Source organism: Amblyomma americanum, chromosome 3 (assembly GCF_052857255.1).
Source record: "Amblyomma americanum isolate KBUSLIRL-KWMA chromosome 3, ASM5285725v1, whole genome shotgun sequence".
Classification (NCBI taxonomy): domain Eukaryota; kingdom Metazoa; phylum Arthropoda; class Arachnida; order Ixodida; family Ixodidae; genus Amblyomma; species Amblyomma americanum.
This window is the reverse complement of record NC_135499.1, coordinates 127,519,415-127,538,438: the sequence shown is the minus strand read 5'-3', so window position 1 is coordinate 127,538,438 and position 19,024 is coordinate 127,519,415. Positions and strand designations below refer to the sequence as shown.

The window sequence follows — 19,024 nt, the reverse complement described above, 5'->3', positions numbered from 1 at the left end:
AGTACAGAGCGACGTCAGACTAAGAGCTCGAAAGACGTGGGTGTCCCACTACAGTGTCACTCTCACTCAATCGTTTCACCCCCGTCCCACTCCATCCCTCACCTCCTGGCATGGTACACCGTGACTGAGTCAACAGAGTATTAGCATCGTCATATACTCCCACTGTCCGCCTGAGAAAGCGTATTAGCTATTTATGCCAATATTGCCGAAACCTTTTGAGCAAGCTCTCTCCAGAAAATGTAACAAGTTCACTTCAGTTCAAACCGTGCGAAACAAAAGAGACGACGTCGTCGCTCCCACAGCTGCTTTTGAATGATGAACATTGTTTTCAGATGTGGTGCAGCGCGCTGTACGTGTCCCTGGAGAGCTTTGGCGTCACCGGCTCCATGTACCTGGGTATCGTTCGGTTCAACGACTTCAGGAACGAGTATCAGCGGTGAGATGATGTTCACTAATGTGCATCTCTCTTTAGTGTCAGAGTGCTTTCCTTGTAACGCCGGAAGATGAACCACTTTCAAATAATTCCTGCGAATTTTATGACGAACTGTAGAGTAATGTGCTTTAAAGGTATAGAATAACTTTCTCGGCTGTAGTAAAAATGCACTGAGTTTTACAATCTTAACACTAGACACGACTGGACGAAGCACGTCTCGAGTTATGATTGTAAAACACAACGTATTTGTACTACAGCTATGGAATACCAACTAGCCCCAGTTGTCGCCTTGTTAACTTTTTTCGGAGCTGTACTCCCTCCATGTTTTCATTATGCTGCATTTTCTGGCCTTTGGTAGTTCTATCGAACAATGGTAAATGTAACAACGTTTTCAGCATGAAGTCGCGATTTAACGACACCTTAATAACTTTCATCTGGTTTCGTTGCACATGAAGAATCAGTGAAGTTTCTTTGCGAGCGCAGAATCAGTAAACCAGTCATATTACCGAACGCATTATGTAGCGTCTCACTTCTCATCATAAAAGGATGTAGCAAAAGAATCATGCCTTCTCATATTTCGACGTTGACTGGAAATGACTCGACCTGGTGTAATTGCGACTCTAGGAATCTCGCTTAACAAAACACATCCTTGCGGTGCGGCCTCACGTCATTTTAGCTCAATAAGAGACAATTGTGGCGCCCCACTCTCAAGCTAATTGGACAGCCATTAACCGACCCAATTCGTTCAAAACAGGGACGTGAACTTCGTGCTTGTCGCGGACACTGCAACCAAGGGACTTCGGACAGCCATCACCTTCATGTTCCTTGGTCACCTGGCCTCGAGCGTCGGCATCGATGTCCGCATGCTTGTCGGCATCGGTGAGTGAAGTAGACTAGACAACGTTTTCTGACCTTTCGAAGCTTATAGCAGTGTTGCTTATGGTCCAAGTTCGTCCTTATGGTCTTTGGGAAGAGCTTCATGGTTAAGGTGGCTGGCATATGAGTGGGACATTGAAAATGACGTGGAACTAGATGCCCGGGAACTCCTTAAGCTCAGACCTGGCTGCCAACAGGAAAAATGCGACTTTAAGAATATAATTGACTTCTCAAAGAAGGGGGTGCTTCTTGCCATCAAATGTTTGCTGGTGCATGCGTTCCAGCGCATTGTCGGGATACACACTTTCTGAGCCAGCTGTAAAATCTGCGAGCGCGATCACTCCGTAAAGCCGTCGCCTATATGTTTTTCTCAGTGTGTCCGTCGAGTTTCAAATTATATACTGTATATATATACTGCTTCGAATTACACACACACACACACACACACACACACACACACACACACACACACACACACACACACACACACACACACACACACACACACACACACACACACACACACACACACACACACACACACACACGCACACGCACACGCACACGCACACGCACACACACACACACACACACATACATATATATATATATATATATATATATATATATATATATATATATATATATATATATATATATATATATATATATATATATATATATATATATATATATATACGGAAATCTGCTCAGCGGGGTTTTACTTCGTTAAATCGAAGGTGAAAGTTGAATTGTTTTATGGTTGTACAGCGTTACGCTTGGAAGGATAGCTGCATAATTGAGGCAGTGACATGCCAGCTGGCTTGTCGCACACAGTAGTCCGAGTTGCCGCATTTATTACTAATGTTCTCGCAGACTCCGACTTCGTCGTGAGCGTCATGCCACAAGCCATGAGCCTGGTGCCGTACCACCAACTGTGGAGCCATGTCCACTGCCTTTGGCTGCTCTCGACGATGCTCCCGAAGTTTGTAAGTTGGGCAGAGAGAAAGAGCGCCGGAATGAGCGACGCAGGATTATTTAACGCGGGCCTCGACATCGGACGATTTTATGGTTCGTTTTCTGAGCATGAAGTGAAAGCTTTTATTGAAGTCCTGTGCACAAGCTTGCAATGAAAGATTTCAGCACTCATCAATAGCGGAATAGAGAAAATATGGTTCTGAGGAATTTGCGAGACATTTATTGTCCTTATGGTCTTTGTGAACAGCTTGACGATTGAGGCGGCTGTCGTATGAGTGGGTATTGACAATTACGTGGAACTAGATGTAGAGCAAGTATTCCGCTGCAGGTACTCTGAAGTGCAAATTGCAATAAGCGACGACTGTTCTCTTAGTGAAATGAGAAAGTTTCCGCAGTACAACGTCCGATACGTTTTGATGTTATATTTTTGCAGCTCATAGTTCCGGACATCGTCAGCGAAGTTCTCTCCGCTGGACACCCGTTCATTTTGTTGAACCGGACGCTGATACACTTCTTCATATGCGTGTGTCTTCTAATGGTCAGCGTCGCCGTTTGCAGTCCCGTGAGTGCTCTGACCAACGCTGTGTCTTCATGGCTCGCGCAGCTTTCTTGTTTTTGAACAGTCTAACAGGACATCCTTTCAGGTCACCGACAATATAGCTCTCTGCAAATACTTTTTTCATTACCGCTGACTTGTGAAGAATGCGAAAGTACTAGTTAAGGTACATAAAGCTAACTAACAACTACTACAGCGGACAAAAATGGACGCCATAAAGCTCGAATAATGCTCCTTGTATACCTATCGCTATTATATTAGCGATAGTCCAGCGTTTTTTTTTTTTTCAAGAAACTTTTGGTGATCGAAGTGCGTGTACGTACCTAATCTTTTATGAAAATAGGTGTTAGTTTTCACCTCCCCATAATAAGAGTATGCTAAATCATAACTCATAATCATAATCAAAAGAAGGGTGATATCATGCTGCCAGGATAAAAAGCATCTAGTCGCGGCAACTCGCCAGTGAATCAGTGGAAGGAAGGGGGTCATGTGATGTCGAAAAAATGAATGCTTTGGCAGCGGATGAGTTTTCAGTAGGGCAATCGGCAGTCTGAAAGAAGTTTGCGGCCGTGGCCAACAAAAAGCCACAAGTCATGGTTCCATGCATCATGTGTGTGACTATAGCCGGAAACCAATGTCCGCTTATCGGATTCCTCCGAGTCATGAAACTTGCATGAATTCTTGCTTCATAATTTTGAGTTACAACTGAGGCATAAGATTTCTTGCTGCTCCAGCTGCTGTAACAACATTACACTGATTGTAATGTTGTTACAGCAGCTACTAGGCCAACTAGGCCACGGCAAATTTATGATGTAGGCCTCTCCTCATTGAGAGTCGGCACGTATTTTTCAGGGCGGTGCCTACATTGCCGCGATTATAGTTCACAATCACGACCAGAATCTGCGCTTCGTCATGCTCTTCCTCGAGTCCATCGTGTTCCTGCAGTTCTATGGTACGTTCCTTCAATCTATGCAAGCCGTCAATACTCAGACTTGGTGCTAAGCTGCAGTTACATGGCCTGCGCCGCGGAGATCCTTACGTAACAATCACGCAGGCGTTCGTTTCTCATCAAAGGTTGGCACAGTATTGTTAAATGCAGTAGAGAAGGTGAGCCAATGCCTTAGCACCTATACTAAACATAATAGGGGCAGAACTATATAGTACTAGCCCTTTAATAGCACCCAAAAATGGTGATATTAGTTTGGTGACTTTTTATAATCTACATTGATTTTAAGCGACAATTAAGTTGTTGTTAGTCATTCTTTCAATGCCTTTCGCCGTGATGTATTGCTAACATTAGCGCCGGACATAGCTTAATATATATTTAGCTTTTTAGACTTTGTCCGGGGGGGGGGGGGGGGGGGGGGGCTTGGAATGTAATAGCTTTAAAAGTTGCGAAACTTGCTTTTTGTTGTACACAAATTTTCACCCTGCCTCTCTCCTCTCAGATTATACCCAGAAACTTTGCCCCTTCACTTCGCGCTAATTAGCGTGTAGAAGAAATTTTAGTTCAGTTTTCTTTCCTTTTCTGAATGAGTGAATGCGATCTTAGTTGCGTTAAAGCTGCGGATTCTACAACTAGCATGTGTCTTATTCTCGGCTGCAGGAGCACGGCGATTCGACATAGTTTGTCGGATGATGACTGGTCGTGAAGGTAGCGTGTTTGTGAAGATCTGCTTGGCGTCCATTATACCGGTGATGATAATTGTAAGTATGCCTTTGCAGTAGACCCAGCCGCGAATGAACAACCTATTGGAAAACATAAAATTGAGGCCACTTTCGTAGAATGGTGAATAAACTTAAACTGAGGGCAATCCTATCAGGGCTGATGCTTTAAACACGCTGACGGCTGCTATCACTTAACAAGTTATTTTCCTTTGGCAACTTCTCCCCGCAGCAGTAGCACTGCTTCTTTAGAAAAGCTGCCTTATTCCTCAAAAACTATGACTATAAACAACGTCACTTTAGACACTGTTTTTTTTTAAAATTAATTCTGCATTTGGTGCATGCAACAAGCTGCTACACAGTACAGCGATTCGACGCGAAAAGACAGAATGTTTGAAATTTAAGGCAGTAAGGCAGCATATTACGTAATATGCCGCAGGTGCTATATGCGTCTCATTGTACGATGTGAAAAAAGCGGAACATGCGCTGTCAAGATTCTGTGCTGGCAACATATCCTGGGATTCAGCAAGACATACCAGACGAGAACGGCGGAAGACACGTTTGGCAAGCGCTAACTAACCGCATATCGTAGCACATGATTATGTCACACGAGTAAAGCAGAGGTCAAGGCGACATGGCATTGTACTGGCAACAGCGTCTTGAAATTAAGCGCCGAATACCACTGAAGGATGATGGAAGTTGTGAAGAGTGATAACGTTGTTTTCTGCATAATGCAAACTTGTGGTTAGTTAGTGGCTATTTTGTAGCTAATCTTTACAGTTCAGCGTCTTGGTTCCTTATGTTTCTCCTCCGCTCTGCGATTCCAACGTTTGTGAGGGCACAAAAGTTCGGTTAGTGTTTTTCAGTCATGTCTTGCGTCGTCCTCGTCTGATGTTCTGTGCTCAATTCGAAATTTTTTCAGCGTACTAACAGGCCAGCCGCTTTGTTTAGGCAGTTTTTGTGGATGTGAATCCGGTCTCAACTACTGGAATGTTAAACTTCTCATGCTTTATAAGTACCATCGAACTTCAAAGTACGAAATCATCTATTCTCGGTTACTGAAAATAAATTCATCCGACCAGTGTTACTTTGCTTACTTAGTGCCAGTAAATCAAAATTTTGTGCTGCAATGTACGCAGGCTTTACTGTTCTGAAGGTGGTTTTGCTCTGCAGCAGAATTTGCCACACATAAGCCTGAAGTAGGGATAATAGAGAGACATATGCACGTGCCACGTTCCTCACAATAAATATTCTAGTTCTCTGCTTTCGCATAAATACCACAGCACAGCGTTGATTATTAATATATCAGGTTTTTAGCATAGCGGAGACGTTACTAGCGTAGATGTATAGCGTCGTCCGCTAAGCCAGTATACTTCTATGCTAGTACGTGTCTCTCTTCTAAAACCCTCTGTTGTCGTTCGTGCACCCACAGTAAGCCTGAGAACAGTTGCATGCGCGTTCTGCAAAAATACAGTGACAACGAGATTCCTCTTGTTTACGAGATTACCGAAACTCACGTAACCAATGTACGCCGTTTTCTTGCAGACCCTGCTTTCAGCCAAGATTACCTCTCAGCGTTGGACGGGGTTGGGTCAATACCCGATTTGGATTTACGGCATCATCACGTGGTTTGATCTCGTTGAACTCAGCTGCATTCCAGTGTTCGCCATTGTCTTCATGAATGAAACAAATCTGGTGAGCAAGCCTAATAGACACCTTAAGTTTTGGAGGCCAAGAGCTTGTTAACCGCTGGACTGCCAAATTAGGGAGGTTTTGCGAGGGGTACGGTTATGACATCCATAAAGTCAAGATGGTTATGACGTCCATAATGTCAAGTGGAAAAGGGGGAAGGACGAAATCATCGCAGTCTTTGCCCTCCTTGCAAGGCAAAACACTGTACTCGCTACTGTGCGCAGTTACTTTCTCTAAAGATAATACCGCTTTCATTGTCGGGGGTGGCCGTACCAGCGAAACTAACGCGGAGAGCACTTTCGTCCAAGTTAACCGGAATAAAAGGCTCTGACGAGGCTCCTTTTGCGAGAAAACCAAGCAAAATATATGCGCTTAGGTGGCCCTCCCACTGTTCTGTCATTCACCTTCACGTTTTTTTTTTTAATTGGGGGGGGGGGGGGGTGGGGGGTGGGGATTAAGTGTTCTACATACTAGAAGGAAATGGTGTTGGTCGGCTGACGTGGAACCGATCACCTCTAACTGCACGGTACTTCTAATATAAGTAAGATAGGAACACAATTCTTTTTAAAACGTATTTCTGAATGTTCGAGGTATTTAGGACATAAAAAGAAAGATGAATTTTTCAAAAAAAAAATGAAACCTGAATGTGGTGTAATAACTGAAGTTCAGTGTTGTCTAAAGCGGTCAGGGGACCTCATGTGGCGTAATAAACGTTCCTAATTCACATTCAGCGTATGTGTTCTCCTTCACTACGTCTCGAAAAGAACTCTGGTGTCCAAATCTGCACTCAAAAATGAAATCTCTTGATGATGCAGCGAGCACTATGATGAAAATGCTTCCTTTGACGCATGCTTGCAATGGAAAGCATACACCACGATATCGGTGTTGTTTAAACTGATCATTCTCTTTTCCAACGATGCCTGTCGTGCCCTTTCTTCTATATTTCGCGTTAAAATCACCTATAACATAAAAAATATCGAGCTAAACGCCCTCTTTAGTTATAAATGGTGTAATTCTTCGTGTTTTCCTTGGTCCCACCGTTTATCGCATAATTACATGTGATTCGTCACGAGCTGCTCTCAACTAGCTCAACGGCGGAGGAGATGTAAGGGGGAAACAGGGGGAGGGGGAGCTGAGGAAACTCTAAAGGGGGCTTTATACTGTGCATGGTGAGAGTTTTCTGTGGAGGGCCTCCGTAGCCATATTAGTGACAGTCACGAAGGGGATCATCCGACAGAGCCTTGCACGAACAAAAAATTTTGTCCATAAAATTTATTCCTGCAGCACTCGCGCTGCAGCGCACTAATCCTGCTGCAGCCCGCTGCAAGCCCACCATTGAAATAATAAACTGCCAACTTCGGCGAAAAGTGTTTCATCAATGTTATAATTAATTAGTTTCCTTGTGGCCTCGTCGTAGTAGACCTAGTTCGCCCTACCTTTCTACCTCACTCTCTCGTACGAAGAACAAACTTTCAGGGCGCGTTCCTTTCTACCATTTCGGCGCAGTCCGTCAGCAGCTGCCTGATGCCGCTGCCAACGTGGGTTCCGGTTAGCTGGCAGGACGCCATGGTCTACCGGCAGACGCTCGTGGTCAAGGGCTTCGACTCTGACGTCAAGAAAAGGGGCACTTCCGACAAGCCACGAGCAGCACGACAGGCAATCCCATACGCAACCTTTTTGTTATTGGTGTTCGTTTTTTCTGGTCGTTCGGCGAATATCATTTTCCTCATCTCTTAATCGGAGTGAGATAATGCTTCAAAGGCTTCAACCTCTTGCTCAGGATCTTCGCCTTCCGTGACATGTGGACAAAGCGAGTTCATTTGTAGCGAATGAGCACCCTCTCGAAAATTCTAATTTTCCAAAGTTTGTAACAAGACAAGTCTTTAGTTTACTGCAAGTTGACAAGGCCGAAGCTTTTGCGCAAAGTCATCGCAGGTCTCAGTTAAGCGAATTCAAATTAACGTCTGTAGACTTTTCAAAGCATGAGCATTTTGTTCGAGGCAGGTAAATTGCAAACCGCCGCCCACAGAGAGCATACACCCTATGAATCAGTGTCTCACGGCGACTACTTTGTGAACTTGCGATGCAGTGGTAAGTGAACCAGAGTAACTCTAGGTTGCTCTGGAGTGTGTTGTTAAGCTCAAACTCGCGTTAGATCCCTGGAAGCGACAGATGCATTTTGGAGAAGCCGAAATGCAAAAAACGCCCGTTTACTATCACCATCGTCGCCATCACGCTTGCTGTCGTGCCGTATACATTTAGACGCCGCTTTGAATTCTATTTTAGTTTTAGTCCTTATTCAAGTAGTGTTTTAGGGACGTGAAATTTACTTCCTGGACACAGTAAAAAAATACTTAAACGCCATATTAGCGTGCGCTAACTTTAGAGAGTATTTGAACGTGTGGGTGCACATAAGCGCTGTCGACTGAACTAGCTAAACGGCATTAAAAGCTGCCACTTTTTTTCATGCACATTTCATGACAACTGAATCCTTCTTTCGGTAGGTTCTCCGCCGGTCGTCCAAGAAGTCCAAGCACGCCAGCAGCTCGTCTTCGTCGTCCAGCACAGAGTTTATGGCCAGCGCAATGACGTTCGTCACTGACCGAGAGTACGCCGAACCGGGCACGGGCACCTCTAGCCTGGCCGCTCGCAGGGCCAAGATGGGAGTGGCATCGCTTTCCGGCACGCTGCACGCTCCCCGACGCCTGAGTTCGCTGCGGCAGTCCGCAGCGCGCGACAGACTGGCACAGCAACAGGCCTTGGCCGCCCTTGACGTAAGTATACACGGCGCCAATCTGCTATCTGTATTAGAGTCGCTGGAAAAATTCCAGTGACTAATCTCTTTACGTTATGCAGACCTCTGAACTAATAGGAGAGGTGGGGGTGGGAGGGGGGGAGATTCTGGAGGCCGGTGGAACAGAGCCCCTTGAAAGAGCGCTTTCTTCGCTAGGGCCTGTTAGTCATCCGCCTGGTCGTAGTGACGAAGCCAACAGGCACTCCGAAACGAAAGGGAAGGGTAAGGGAAGTAAAGAGAAGCAGTTGGAACGTTACATGAGTATATAATATGTTCCTATAGCTACTCTGACTTGCGGAGAGATGGGACAGTGGGCTGTATCTCACTTCTACCATTACGGAGTCAAGCGATAGAAGTAGGTGGTAGTATGGTTCGACAGGATACAAGCAAGCTATCTCAGGAGACGAAAGATCTGATTAAGAAACGCCAAATAATGAGGGCGTATAGCCCTAGAGACAAAATATAACTAACAGAGCTATCGAAGTTATTAAACAAGTGCAAGGGGTAGCCGACATAAGGAAGTTCAACATGGACAGAATTGAGCATGCTCTAAGGAACGTAGGTAATGTAAAAGCGGTGAAGAGGAAACTAAGCATAGGTAAATAAAAACCAAATGTATGCGTTAAGAGACAAGGAGGGCAATGTCACTAGCAATATGGATAAGATAGTTAAAGTAGCCGACGAGTTCTACACAAATGTATACAGTAGCCATTGTAATTTTAACGTTAATGAGAGAGACAGTATCGAACATCAATGCGTCATCCCGCCAGTAACGAAAGAGGATGTAAAGAAATCCTTAGGAGCAATGGAAAGAGGAAAAGCAGCTGCTGAGGGCCAGGTAACAGCAGATCTGTTGGACGGAGGCGAGATTGTGCTAGAATAACTAGCCAGCCTATATGCGCAATGCCTTATGACCTCGACCGCACCAGAACCTTAGAACAACGCTGACATTACCTTAATTCATAAGAAAAGATAGCCAAAATTTTCAAATATTGTAGGCCGATCAGCTTACTGTCCGTTGCCTACAAGGTATTTACTAAGGTAATCGCTAATAGTCAGGACAACCTTAGACTTTAATCAACCAAATGACTAGGCAGGTTTTTGCAAAAGATATTCAACATTAGACCATACTCACACTATCAATCAGGTGATAGAGAAATCCGCACAATATAACCAACCCCTATATATAGCCTTCATTGATTACGAGAAAGCATTTGACTCAGGGGAAACCTCAGCAGTCATGCAGGCATTGCGGAATCAGGATGTAGAAGAGCTTTACACACTCCTCCATCAAGTCAGCAACAAAATTCCGATAAGAAATGGCGTCAGGCAGGGAGACACGATCTCGCCAGTGCTATTCACCGCCTGTTTACAGGAGGTATTCCGAGGCCTGAATTGGGAACAGTTGTGGATAAGAGTTAATGGAGAGTACCTAAATAATCTGCAGTTGGCTAATGACATTGCCTTGCTGAGTCATTCAGGAGATGAATTGCAATGCTTAATGAGTTAGACAGGCAGTGCAGAACGATGGGGCTCAAAATTAATATGCAGAAAACCAAAGTAATGTTCAACAGTCTAGCAAAAGAACAGCAGTTCACACTCGGTAGCGAGGTGCTGTAAGTGGTAAAATAATATGTCTACTTTGGGCAGGTAGCGACCGGTGATCCGGATCATGAGATGGAAATGACTAAAAGAATAAGAATGGGTTGGAGCGCATATGGCAGGTTCTCTCAGATCATGAATGGCAGTTTACCAATATACCTCAAGAAAAAAGCATACAACAGCTGTACCTGACCGGTAATCACCTACGGGGCAGAAACGTGGTAGCTAATGAAAAGGGTTCAGCTGAAGTTAAGGACAACGCAGCGAGGTATGGAACGAAAAATTATAGGTGTAACGTTAAGAGACCAGAAGCGAGCAGAGTGGGTGAGGGAACAAACGCGGGTTAATGACATCCTAGTCGAAATCAAGAGGAAGAAATGGGCTTGGGCAGGGCTTGTAAGGCGAAGGCAAGACCGCTGGTCCTTAAGGGTAACGGAGTGGATTCCAAGAGAAAACAAGTGTAGCAGGGGGCGGCAGTAAGTTTGGTGAGCGGATGAGATTCGGAAGTTAGCTGGCATACGGTGGGCGCAGCTGGCAAAAGACAGGGTTAATTGGAGAGACATGGAAGAGGCCTTTGCCCTGCAGTGGACGTAGTCAGGCGGATGATGATGATGATGATGATGATGATGATGATGATGATGATGATGATGATGATGATGATGATGATGATGATGATGTATCACTCTGTCCGAAGTTTCCGAGCATGAGTGGGTGAGGTGATTTCTAGTCTTAATTTTTCTGAGGATGTCTGCCTGTTCCTATAGAGTGACGGGTGCGTTTGACTATTAGGGACAACACTCGGGTGCAAGCCTAGCAGCATCTGCTCCATTTTTACACCACAATTAGCGAAGCGACGCTACATGAAGGATGCGATGAGCTGCGACAAGCTGCTCGAGTCGCACTCGCTTGTTTTAGCAGTAGATGCCTGCGGCAAGGTATACGTGTCGTGTCCGCTGACAATATACACACAAAATGATATTGTTATCGCTGCTCGCGCTCGCGGGCACTTGCATTGTTGGATATGCTGAATATGCAAGTCGGCGGGCGAGTAGCTATTCTGTAGCAATGTCCTTTGTGGCTATTTTGCCTCTTCACAGCACCTTGTTGATAAGCCACTGCCGCCCATCGGTCGGCCTTCTGAACTGCTCTTTATGGTAGCGGCAGTTAACGTAAGAGGGAAGTCTGTGCACAAAGTTAAAGCGTAATGTTTTAAAGTGCACACTGCATCGTCGGGTTAAAATGCTTCGGGGAACTTTAATGTTGCCCTTGACTACCGCTAAGTCTATTTTAGAGCAAAGTGTCATAATTACCCAACAGCTTGGATGTACGACTTGCCAGAAGAAAAAAATAGGACAAGCGCTGTCTCAAAACTAGGAAATACATTGCAGAAAACGCATATCTATTCAAACGAAACATGCACTAAAGGAGCAAAAAATAAAAAACCGTAGAGCCGTGAAAAGTGACTAAAGTACGATGGAACTGTCGCAGAGGCTCGGGACTCTTCCGCGTTCATCTTCTGATTTGCATATAATGTAGCCTTAATGCGACAGTTCTTGCCTTTCTTGGATAAAGAAAACCGGTTGTATATATGGTGTCGATGGGCATCTTCTGCTGGTCGGCCGAAATCTCCGATATGGCGGTGTAAAAGCACAACACAAGGAGTGAAGCTAAAAGCAAAGAGATAAAACAAGGGCTAAGGCACTCGTTTATTTACGATACAACTTTCATTTTAATGGTGCGCACCCCCCTCCTAACTGCCACAAAATATTATTTAACGCCAAACAAGCGTCGTTTCGGGCTCTGTTGTGTTTAACAGCTTGCAAGGTTGCCATTTTTGCTGGTATTGTTAAGGTTTTTTTGTATGGTAATATATATTCTTTTTTTTATTATGTGAACGTCATGGAAACATATATTTTCCCTCCTCCCTCAATAATGACTTCGGGCGCTGCAGATATTTGAAATAAATAAATAAATAAAATATACGAGACACGAAGGACAAAGACACTCCTTCAACCTGTCATCTTCCTTCGTGTTGCGTCATGTATCTTTTTTTATCTGAAACCTTTAAAATAAAAACTAAACATGAAACCATCTATTCCAACAGCAAGTTCTGCTACGACACGTGCGTTTAGCGGCGAACTTAAAACCTAAGCCCTCCATTCTTATCGTGTCAGCCAAGCTAATACTCTGAACACTTTGTTTGCCGAAGGGCGCCGTGACCACAGTGTAAATTAACGTAACGGAAAGAAACAGTCGAAGTTTGGGAATAAACTCCAGTTGCCAGCCAGCGCTGGCATGATTTCCTTTAATCACACCGCTTTCGCCCTGTTTCTTTCCATTACACCGAACCAGCATCCCGTACCCGCACAGTTGCAAACATGACGTGAAGTTTTCGCTCCCTTATGATTTTACAGGATCCGAGGCGACTGTTTCTGGAAGCGGAAGGTACAGGGACGTCTGGTCCTCAAGCCTTTGCTGTGTCCCGGATAGTAGCGCCGAGCGTACCCACCTTCCAGGAGAGTTCGCAGATTCCCGGCGTCATCCTTACTCCGGCCGCAGCCGCTGTCGAGCCGCCAGCACAACTAAGCCCCGAAGCCAGCGACATTCCCCAAAAGGTACTCGGCCGTACCTATATAGGAGTGCTTTAGTGATCGCGCGCGGGAACTCTAAAGATATCTGCTGACTGTAATGTGTAAGCACGTTAACAGAGAAACTCCGCAACACACATTGGCACATAAGCAGCCACATAAAGTTGACGTCATATTTCAGTCGTCAGGAGAGATCTCTGTTGGCACACGCAAAAAAAAACGGAAAGCTTGGATAAACGCTGTACTTAGTTGGCTACTAAATACGCAAGTAGGAAAAGAAAAAAAAACATAATTCGACAAATAAGGAGCGCTGGATGTGAACGGTGTGAAAGCAAGCTTGCAATGGTGCCATTACGTAGTCGCAGTTGTTTGTCATATTTCGTGCGGCTTATTAATACGCCTAAAATATGGTCCATTCGCTGAGTTTTATCTTTTTCACTGCCTCTTTTATTTAAAATGACAAGAACGAGATGCTGTCTTAGAATTACTATGGTGTTTATATAGTCTTATTTTTGTGGTGAGGGCATTTTTCGTTACGGGGAGAAAGGAAAGAAAAGAAGCCAGCTTTACCGTAATCTTTGATTTCTTATACTAACAACATGCATCAGCTTGCAACCAGTTTATCTCCCCCAGAGCAGGGTAGCCAACCGGAACATTCTTCTGGTTAACCTCCCTGCCTTTCCTCTACCACTTTTCTCTCTTTTGGTCCTCCTCATGAACCCTGGGCAATCCCCCTGCGTGGGTATGAGCCATGTCACTATGGCAACAGCAACAACTTCCGGGCTTTGAACTGGCACCTTAACAACTAGCGACATGGAGGAAGGATATGAAGTGAGGAGGACCTTTCACTTGTAATTTTTAAATGGTGTTACATATCTCTGGTTTCGCTGAAAAGTTTCGCATTTAAACAATGATAGATACAAGTACAGCTTACTTACTCGAGTACGTGAAAACTTAATGCGACGTCTCAAGGCGGGATGTGCTGGCCGCAGGTTGTCATTGTTTCATTGGCTATTTTTGAGCAAAACCGAAGTGGTGGATGTTGAATAAAATTGCGGGCTTAAAATCATATAAAAATTTTATGGAAGAAGCAGTCCAACATCCAAATCGAAGACCATGCTGAAGTAGCCAACTGCCAATTTTTCAATAAAATAAGTTTATTTTTTCCTCTCTGTGCAGGTCGCTCCAATCAACGCAGTCCACAATCGCCGGCACAATGAGGAGTTAAGCTCAAAAGCACAAGCTGAGCGACAAGTTCTTGCTAGTGAAAAACCAATAGTCGGCGACAAAGTTGTCGGTGCCTCTTCAACAAAAACCAATCAAGAAAAAAAGTCGCCCAACGACGCCCCTCTAGGGTCTTTCAATAAGGACGCGGCAAACATGCTGACCAAAAAGCCGCAGGAATCTCAGCAACCGCTGCCAGAGGCGACGATAAAAAACAGGAAGTTTCCATGCGAGCAACCAGTGACCAGAGAAGGTCCAGACGCTTTTAAATCCCAAGAACCCCGTGAGGCAGTTGCTGCCGAGTTGTCAAAAAATAGAGTGGACGGCAAGGACGTCGATGTTGCAGTAGAGCAAGGAGGGTTGCAGACGAGGTCCAGGCAGTCTCGTCCCAGCCTCCAAGAGTTGTTGCTCCTGAACAAACCTCTCCCGTCCGCTGCCGAAGATAAAGTTCTGGATAGCGACGTCTTCATCCGGGTACGAGGTTCGTCAAAGTCTTCCAACGAACCGGCCGTCGAAAAAGCAGGGCGCGCAGGGCAGAAAACGGCGAGTGAAATCAGGTCGAAGGAAATCAGAAATCGCAAAGGGGCAAGCGCTAATGTACCAGTGGGTGGGCTGCGAGGACAGCAAGCGCTTTTCGGACCTGGTGAGCCACTGAAAATGAAAGGTCAGCCCCTGCCTGTTGAGCAAGGAGCCTCTGCAGGAGGTTTTGCGAAGAACATTGCATCGAGCGAAAAGCCGAAGCCGGGACAGCAATCCCCTGCTGCACAAGTTCCTGGGGGAAAGACTGCAGGCAATGAACCTGGCAAGTTTCCTCGCCCCAAGAGAGCAAAGCATGTCACTGAAAAGGTAAACGGATTACATTCTGCAAATTTTTGCACCCTGCAATATTAAACAAGCCCGAATGCAAGTGTTAGAATAACTGATTTCACTGCCATTCTTGATTTAACATATTTGGTGTGCTTCTCGTAATTCAACGGGTGCGAACGTGCACGCATTAACGGAAGCCTTAAGATAAGATAAATTACTTCGTGCATTCGTCGTGCGGACGAAAAAAGGTAAAATGATGAATACTTAATTTCGCCAGTATCTTTCGTATCATTCGTTGTTTGTCGCACTTGTAACCTTTATTACAATTTTTTGGTTTTGTGGGGTTTAACGTCCCAAAGCAACTGAGGCTATGAGGGACGCCGTAGTGAAGGGCTCCGGAAATTTCGACCACCTGGGGTTCTTTAACGTGCACTGACATCGCACAGTACACGGGCCTCTAGAATTTCGCCTCCATCGAAATTCTACCGCCGCAGCCGGGATCGAACACGTGTCTTTCAGGTCAGCAGCCGAGTGCCATAACCACTGAGCCACCACGGCGGCTATATTGCAAATTTTTGACATGAGGCCCAGTTGTTCGCGCTTCAGGCAGAGGATCCCCTCGCGCTGTGTATACAAATGGCGGGACACTATTCTAAGCCAAATATATTTTGCAAATTGAGAAAACCGCTGTAGATGCAAGTGCACATTTTCAGTTCTCGTAATTCTCTTAGGTGCAAATGCTCCTAATTGTCCATTATTCAAGGCTGGTTTTGCGTGTGCATGCTGGTGCTTTTTGGCAAATGACGCTTTTTTTACTTAATATCAGAAATAAACATTGCTGGCTTAATAAAATCTACTTACCTACACGTTACAAATTTATATTTCATGTTAACCGTAGCTTGTGGTAGCAGCATCATCGGTGCTGGATTCAGATTTGAAGAATCTGGAGGTCGCAACGCCTGCAGAGTGGAAAATGGTTCTACGTTTACGACAGATTCTTTTGAATAACAAACATTAGCGTCACTCAAAAGTTGCGCACTATTCACACAAAGAATCATTTTCTTTTACTCCATAGAAACAGTCGAAACACATTTGGCCAGCTGCTCACAAAGCTCCTACCGTTCCTAAAGAAACTGCCGAAAATGTGGCCAGCGGAATAAAAGCGCCGACAGTGGCGGATACACAAGCGCCGGACAAGTCTATGGCTGGCGAACTCGAAAGAAAGGTCGGCCAAAGCGCAGAAACTGCTTCACGACGAGCTTCCGTTGCCAGCCATTCGCGGAGGGCCGCCACGCTCCGAACCGCAGCACACAAGCGGGGTACGGCGTTGTCGCAGAAATCTTCAGCACGTGCGCCAAAAGATGCGCAGGGCCAGCCGAAAACTAAAAAGAATGTCGGGCCAGATGACGTGGCCACATTGAGGAAATCCTCCTTCGCTACAAAAACGACAACGGGAGGAAGCGTTCACAAGAGAGTTTCATACAGCGAACCGCAGATAACGTCACAAGTTGGGAAGAAACCGCCAGACAAGCCAGCTGTTGCTGCAGGACCGCCCAGTAAACTTGCCCAAGACCAGCCTTCCCTTAACCGGAAGCCTTCAGGCTCCACTGAGTCGGGCGAACAACGGCGTCAACCCGACGTCATCTCCGTGCTGAAGGAAAAGCGTTGGAGGCTCGAAAAGGCAGATGCAGAAAGAGGTGCAGGGTCTTCAAGGGAGCTGCCGAGAGCCTCGACGTCCAAAGCGGAATTGCCTGGCTCCGCTGCTGGAGGTAAACCTAACCCTGCCGTTAAGGAAGCCCAGTTAAAAAATGGCGAGAAGCTGCCTGTAAACGCGGAAGGTATGCAGCAGCAAGAACAGAAGCATAAGCATCACAAAAAAGGCCACAAACTTCTCAAAAAAGAGGAGGCAAGTCTCGGGGCATCACCGATGGCCCCCAGCGTGCCCGGCGCTGTCGGCACGTTGTCGGTTCCCACCGAACCTGAGCACCAGAGCGCTCCCAATAAATGACAGCTTGGAACTTTTTCTTTTTGTGCCTTATTCTTTCATCTGGCACTTCAGATGGTCCTGCTCTGTCTGAGAGCTTCTGGACAAGTCGTTTTCATTGCAAAACATCAGGTTGCATATTACCATTTTGTCGAGTTTTCTTTGTAAACCGGGAGATATTTCTGCCCAGCGACGTTTATCACAAATCGGACAAGTGTGTTCTCTTAAGTAATGCCAGTTTAGAGCAGATTAGAGCAGTTTAGAGCCAGTTTAGATCATTGCCTCTTCTGAACAACGCAGCCTGACTATATTCGAAGGTTCTTTTGGCGTATGCTTATATTACTGTGGCAAGCTCTCTGGCATAAGCGACATAGGTAACTAGTCCTACTGCAGGAAACAATTTTCACCAAATAGCTAGGTGTGAAGCCAGGGGACGCAGCGCCACCCAAAGGAAGAAAGGGAGCATACTTCCAACCAAGAATATTCTAATTAGAGGCTGCGCAGTGAAATAGTATCCTGCTTTCGACGTCTACGGCATCCTATTCTCTGTGGGGCTGTTATCTTTCAAGAAATGCAAGCTTTTTTTCTATTTAGCTTCCACTACCCCGCGGTGCATAGTATTCTCTATTACCTCTTGCACTAACAGGCTGTCCCTACCTGGTAACAAGCTCAAAGTTCCGATAGTGCGTAGGCAATAGCAGAGATAGCATTATAAGCTGTTCAGATTTCGAGACTGCGCACCACAGCATGGAATGCGGATCCCTCCTCCTATTGGTGCTGAAAATGAAAACCGGAATTTTTCAAATGAAAATTCGAACTTTGTCACAGCTGTCGAATAACTAACAGTATTTTTTCCAGAACTGTATGCGTAATACATCGCCACAGTAAAGCAGACTAACCTACATTAGGCATGCACCAAAGAACAATGTTCTGTATCACAGTTTCGAACAACGAAGGAGCAAAACATAACGAAATTCATCGCAGAATTAAAATTGTTTAGGATAGTGTGTGCGGCACCACAGAAAATGTTGGAATGGAGTAAAAAATATACTAACATATACTAAAGAAATCATTACGCTGGTTGTCTATGAAGTGCGAGGGCATTTTGCATGATACAACTTAAAAACCTTTTCGATTAGATGACAACCTGCTCCTTTCATTCTGCATCTTCATTCATTCAGGTATGTGAAAAGGTGAAGTTATGGTTTGCATTAGTGAAGCGGAGTCCCTCCACACTTTTAGCTCTGGAGAGTGCAATGCAGAAGAGCTTGACTCATACTCATGATCAGCAGCAGCACCAGCAGCAGCAACAGCAGCATCACCACCACCTGACTACTTGCACTGAAGGGTAAAGACCTCTCCCATATCCCTACAATAAATCCGATCATGTGCCAGCTGCGGCCACCTTATCCCCGCAAACTTCCTAATCTGATGCGCCCGCCTAGTTTTTTGCCACCCTTTGCAGCGCTTGTCTTCTCTTGGAATCCCTCCGTTGCCCTTAACGACCATCGCTTAACTTGCCTTCGCATTACATGCCCTACCTAAGCCATTTCTTTTTGATTTCGACTACGATGTCATTTACCCGCGTTTTCTCCCTGATCCACTCTGCTCTCTTTCTGTCTCTTAACGTTACACTTATCATTTTCCGTTCTGTAGCTCTCTGCGCTCTACTTCCATGTGAGTTCAATCCTTTCCGTTAGCCTCAGTGTTTCTGCTGCATCGGTGATTACCGGTTAGATACAACTGTTTTACATTTCGTAGCGTGAGCTACACTGGCCGAGGTTGAGCAGTTTCGCGTGACTCCTGGAGAGCCGTGCTGCGCATG

At 45.4% G+C, this 19,024-nt stretch overlaps 1 protein-coding gene across 1 annotated transcript; it reads left to right on the top strand.

Moving 5' to 3' along the window:
* Window positions 1-332: 332 nt before the first annotated feature.
* Window positions 333-17,223, top strand: LOC144124109 (uncharacterized). The gene is made up of 12 exons (XM_077656771.1): window positions 333-436; window positions 1,188-1,312; window positions 2,186-2,298; window positions 2,721-2,849; window positions 3,696-3,795; window positions 4,450-4,550; window positions 6,054-6,203; window positions 7,707-7,856; window positions 8,705-8,974; window positions 13,011-13,211; window positions 14,364-15,254; window positions 16,291-17,223. The coding sequence occupies exons 1-12, from the start codon at window positions 333-335 to the stop codon at window positions 17,221-17,223; spliced, it is 3,267 nt and encodes a 1,088-aa protein (XP_077512897.1).
* The last annotated feature ends 1,801 nt before the right edge of the window (window positions 17,224-19,024 follow it).